The sequence below is a fragment of the Limulus polyphemus genome, unplaced genomic scaffold (genome assembly GCF_000517525.1).
Source record: "Limulus polyphemus unplaced genomic scaffold, Limulus_polyphemus-2.1.2 Scaffold4027, whole genome shotgun sequence".
Classification (NCBI taxonomy): Eukaryota; Metazoa; Arthropoda; class Merostomata; order Xiphosura; family Limulidae; genus Limulus; species Limulus polyphemus.
Window position 1 is genome coordinate 52474 of NW_013669637.1, and position 6068 is coordinate 58541.

A 6068-nucleotide genomic window follows, 5' to 3' on the forward strand; every position below is an offset into this window, starting at 1 on the left:
TGTCCCCTAGCGGCTCAGCGGTAAGCTTAAGCGCTTGTACACTAAAAACCAGGTTTCGATACCAGTGGTGGGCAAAGCACAGACAGCCCTTGTGTAGCTTTGTGAATAATTAAAAACAAACAATTAAATGCCGAACCCGGAAGAAGTTGTATACATATATATATATATATATATATATACGTATACAACTTCTTCCGGGTTCGGCATTTAATTGTTTGTTTTTAATTATTCACAAAGCTACACAAGGGCTGTCTGTGCTTTGCCCACCACGGGTATCGAAACCCGGTTTCTAGCGTTGTAAGTCCGCAGACATACCGCTGTGCCACTGGGGGACTCGGCATTTAATGTCAGGAGTAGCAGATGAATAAGACTGTATGAATGTTTCCTATATTTTTGTCATCTTACGCCTTCTAATGAAGATGGGAACACTGACAGTGAAATAACATAATAGCCAATGCTCAGCGAGAGGTTTTCGTTTATAAAATTTTGTTTTTGTTCATGACTTGATTTTTATTTTATTATCTCGTCTCCATAGTCACTATTTGCAAATAGTCAATAATATTGAGGTCCATTTTATTGTTGTTCTTTCTATGCGCCGTTATAACACATTTTCATCTCATAATTTAATTTCTGTTGTGCATATATTGTTGTATAGAAGATATTTTAAAGTGATTCATTAGGTGGAAAACGAATAGATAGATAGATAAACCGATATGTGGCGCCATCTAGTGTACATAAATTCATCTAGAAATGTTCATAAAAGTGACCCGAAAAACCCGTGGCCCGATTTTAACGAAACTTGTTTTATTCTCTTTCTATTCCCATTTCGTTACACATATGGCGGTATTGTGCGCCGTTTTTGTTGTATTTAATTACAGACAAGCACACAAACAAACAATCTCAGAGTTTTAGTAGTATATTGATAGATAGGCCGTACTTAATAAAGGCATAACTAACGTTAGGCCTAAAACAAGTGGACTTAAGATATTTTGTCCCTGCCAATAGAATTATTTCGTATTATTCTAGAAATCCTGTGTTTATAGAAGTAATGTTATAATAAAGGTAAAAATAGAGGAAGTTTCGAAGTCTGTAAATTAGATTTTGTAATCACAATTAAGGTCATTCACAGTGTGACTAAAATATAACAAACTGAAAAACAAATAATATAGTACTAAATCTTTAGTACTTGTTCGATTTTGTACTAACGCAGTAACTGGATTTAAAAACCCTGACTTGAAATTATTAAATATTCTAGATGTCAACAATAACGTTCATTCTTTTTTTCGACTTGCAGGGAACAAAACTAGAGGCTTTGGTTGTAGTGGTGTTCAATGTTCAAAATTGTCGTCACCTCATTGCACTGGTGTTGTTCCGCCAGGTGGCTGCTGTCCCGTGTGTGGTAAGTGTTAGTCTAATGTTTTTGTCAGGATTGAGCATCAAAGTTATAAGCAGGGAGTTTGTTGAATTTCACGCAAAACTACTCGAGGGCTATCTGCACAAGCCGTCCTTAATTTAGAAGTGATAGACTAGAGGGAAGGCAGTTAGTCAACACCACCCATCGCCGTCTCTTTGGCTACTCTTGTATCAATGAAAAGTGGGATTGCCCATCACATTATAACGTCTCCACGGCTGAAAGTCATGCCAGGCCTAAATCCGTGACAGGGATTTGGCAGGGAGTGTCTTGAGATACGTATTTGTCGCCTCGGTCTTAATCCATCTTTCATAATATGTATTATTTGACGACAATACTCTGGTTATTATAGTAACTATGAAAAGGGAACGTGGTTATATTGATTTGTTGTATTTCGGAGTATCTCATTCCATCACTTTTACGTCATTATTGTTAATATAAACCTTTTAAAAGTTACAGTTGAAAAAAAAACCCGAAAGCAGGCAAATCATTAGAACCTATTAGGCCTTCAATTTGTTTGTTTGTTTTGAATTTATGCACAAAGCTACACAATGGACTATCTGTGCTCTGCCAACCACGGGTATCGAAACCCGGTTTCTAGCGTTGTAAGTCCGCAGACATGCCGCTGTGCCACTGGGGGGCGTCTTCAATTTGTGAAAGAACTCAGTAAATTGCAGATTTTTTTTCTACCACATTCATTTTATTTGTTCATTTCGGATTCAAAATAAGAGAAGTGAAAAATAACACTTCACATATGTATTTTATCACCAAAAAGTCACTGCCCAAAAGGCCTTTCGTTAGATACCAGAACTTGTTCATTGGACGATGAGGTACAAAACATTCTTTGAAACGCCATTCATATGTGCACTAAATGTAATAAAATCTACGGTTGAAACTGGCGAAGCATTAGAAACCAATAGGCCTCAAAGTTGTGATAAAACCCATGCTTACTATCACAAAAAATAAAAAATTTAACGTTTCTGGTGTTACATAAAAACAATACTTTTTGTCTGACCTAAAAATTCAGGGAAAAGGCAATTAAATCTAACAAAATATAACAGTGTTTATAATCTGTACAACTGCTTGCGATCAGTAATTTAATTTTTAATGTAGATATTTAATGTGTTTAATTGTTTTAGAATTGTCTTGAATGCGGTTAAGTCGCATTGGAGTTAAACCTGATTTAAGTGTTAAATTTTATGAGACTATGATGTAACGATACATCATGTACATTTTGAACATAAAGTTCCTGTTTTGGCACCGTAAGACAAAAAAAAATTAATTAATAATAGATTACTGATAGTAGTTCGTTGACTAATACTTTATTATTTTTTCTCCAGGTGGCGTTGTAGCACTCTTTTTCAGTGGATATCAGGCAGACACAATCTTAAGTGCGGTGCAAGAAATTAGTCCCGTTGTTGTGCAATCAATTGCTGAAAGACTCCGCAGTTACGTGAAAGTTACTGAATGCGATCTCTTTGCCTTTCTCAGCTTGGAATCTGAAGTGGTTGTCATAGTAACCCCAGTCACCACGTCTCCCACTACGTTACAAGTTGAAGCTTGCGTAAGAGAAGCGGAAAAAGTGAAGACTTTGGTTGAGATGAGCAGTCCTGCCGTTTTAACGGACTTATCTTTGTCTCTCTTTCTTGCTGCTTCTCTCGAGGGCCCCCTACCGGAGAAAGCTACAGCTGGCTCTCTGGCATTCAGCCACGTTAACGTTCCCGAGCTCACAGTAGTCACTCTTTTCTGTGGGCTGATTTTACAACAACATTTATTGCCCATGTTTATAGTGACCTGACAGAGTTAAGAGTGACTTTCTGACTCCAAAAATAAAAAAATAAAAACTTCAACTATTAACATTTATATATATATACGAAAATTTTGCAAGAGAAAGAAGGAGACTATTTCTAACACTATACATCTATGTATATAATATGTAACTTATATTTATAGTTGGTGAGACCATAAATTATGTGTTGGAAGATGTAGACGTTGTTAGTTCAAATAGTGTTATAGTTATTTCTACTCTTAAGTACTTCTTCCACAAGTCCCGCGAAAAGTGAACGTTGGAGTCTTGCTTTCCTATCTTTGATTACCCTGGAAACAGCTAGTTTCATCTTCCTTTTCCTTTTGGTACATTTTCCACGTTTTTATCTTTTCTGTTGAAGAAGCTTTTACACGAGTCTTAAAAATTCTAACACGAAAATTTTAAATTGGCCAATTGTATGAATTTGCTTGTTTGTGAAACACAAAATTGCACAATGAACTATCTTTGCAGAGATCGAACCCCCGAATGTTTAGCATTATAAGCCCTCACGTTTACCGCAGAGTCACGTATGAAGTACATATTTTAAAATGTGCTCGGTATCGCCACGAAGGAGTAGATATACAAGCATAACTTTTACTTCCCGAACGCTTATTTGTTTCTTTGTCGTTAAGCGCAAAGCTACACAATGGAGTATCTGTGCTGTGCACACAACGAGAATCGAAATTCGGTTATTAGCGGTGTAAGCCCTCAGAATTACCACCGAGCCACTGGGGAGGTTCACTTTCTTTATTACTTCTATCTTAAGAGTGCTTAAAAAGGTTAGTTCCTTCCATACGTATTATCATATCAAGTGACATGGCGATGTCACGTTATTTAAAAAACAATATAACAGGTATGGAGTTTTTATTCAAATCCCAGGATGACAGTGGCTAACTTTTTGGGGCTATAGGCAGATTCAAACATTTTACGTGCGAAAATATCTCCCTAATCGATAACCCTAACATTACGAAATTTTCTGTGTATATAATTGAAACAGTACATTTCTTGAGACAGAAGTAACTAATGTATATCAACGCTGTCTAAATATGCTCTTAAGTTCCGTTTGCTTGTTTTATTGAATTTCGCGCAAAATTACACGAGGATTATGTGTGCTAGCCGTCTCTAAATTAGAAAGGATAGGTTAGAGGGAAGGCAGCTAGTCAACACAACCGACCGCCAATTCTTGGGCTGCTATTTTACCAACAAGAAGTGTGATTGATCGTCACATAATAACGCTCCCACGGCCAAAGGGACGAACATGTTCGGTCCCGAGTTATCTGTTTTGTTGTATTTGTGAATTGTAAGTTTCTACGGTATAAAAACCAGTGTTCTTCATTAGTGAGCCTTTTTTGAGCGATACAGTGCTATCGTCAGTAAAGAAAAAAAACTGTTTAAAAAACCACCAATCAAAAGCCCTCTAGGATCGTGTTTGACAAGTAATTATTTTCTGCCCTTGCGTATAACCCCAATTATTACCTCCGCCACCCCCGAAGGTGGACGAAGGTTATGTTTTCACTCCTGTGTATGTGTGTATGTTTGCCAGCAAGATTTCTCGAAAACGGCCGAATGGATTTGGACTAAAGCTGGTATACACTTGGACTACGACCAAATTTAGAAGTGACTAGCTTTTCGAGGGTCAAGGTCACGAAAATCCGAAACAAAATCCCTATCTGTTAACATGGGGGACCGATTTTTCACAATATTTTTGCTCTATAAGTCAGTCAAAATGATTGGATTTTGATTAAACGTGGTGGACTTATATAAAATATTATTCCTTGTTGTCCTGCCAAAATTGGTCCGTGTCCGTTGATAACGACAGAAATACGGACACATTTTCGTATTTTTTTGAGAGCCGAATATGATCAACGCTGCGTGACGGAAGTATGCGCTCTACTGAGTGCCCTCTAGTGTCATATTTATTTGATTCTATAGTGTTTTCGTTACTGAATAGTTCCCAGTTGAATACTCAGCATTTGGTTTCTTTAGTACTGAATTTTTGAATATTTCTTAATTAAATAAATGCTTATTTCTAAAAAAAAAATGTTATCTCTAAAGCCTCTTTCATGGTTTAAATTTTTTAGAAGATACGAGAGCCACCTACCGTTAACACTGAATATTTAATAATTTACTGAAATACATTTATTTTTTAATTATACCAAACTTTCACAAAATATGTTTGATTGTGACTGTGAGTGGTTTATATAAAGTATAACGATTGAAGTTTTGTAAAAAAAAAAGAGTATAATTTACTTGTTGTTTTTACTTCATGAAGCCTAACCTAATTAATGAAAATATTTAACATACTTTGCATTAGCATTGTTAGTTTTGCAGCCAAGATGAAATGTTAAGGAAAGTCACAACTATTGTAAATGTGTCTTTAACTCTTTTCATATCTACGCTTGTAGATAAACAGTGTCTGGTTTAGATACATGACAAGAAGTAAAAAGGGAAATATGTTTTAATATTTCATTAACTATTCTTGAAACTGGTAAACTTTTGGAAATTTGAAAGGTGACAATTTCTTCTACAAAATTGCAAACTGTAATGGCAGTGCCCATGAAATTTAAGCAGTGTCATAGAGGGGGAGACATCTGTGCCCATGAAAATTAAGCAGTGTCATAGAGGGGAGATATCTGTGCCCATGAAAGTTAAGCAGTGTCATAGAGGGGGAGATATCTGTGCCCATGAAAGTTAAGTAGTGTCATAGAGGGGGGAGATATCTGTGCCCATGAAAGTTAAGCAGTGTCCTAGAGGGGGAGACATATATGTGCCAATGACAGTGAAGCAGTGTCATAAAGGGGGGACACATGTGCCAATGACAGTGAAGCAGTGTCTAAAGGGGGACACATG

General features: G+C 36.5%; 1 protein-coding gene across 2 annotated transcripts in view; it reads left to right on the forward strand.

The window, feature by feature from the left end:
• Window positions 1-4926, forward strand: part of LOC106470474 (reversion-inducing cysteine-rich protein with Kazal motifs-like) — a 53675-nt gene extending 48749 nt beyond the window's left edge. For both annotated transcript variants that reach the window (XM_022399084.1, XM_022399085.1), the window contains 2 exons: window positions 1295-1399; window positions 2752-4926. In XM_022399084.1, coding sequence (XP_022254792.1) covers window positions 1295-1399; window positions 2752-3209 — 563 coding nt within the window. In that variant the 3' untranslated portion in view covers window positions 3210-4926. The remainder of the gene's footprint in view (window positions 1-1294; window positions 1400-2751) is intronic.
• The last annotated feature ends 1142 nt before the right edge of the window (window positions 4927-6068 follow it).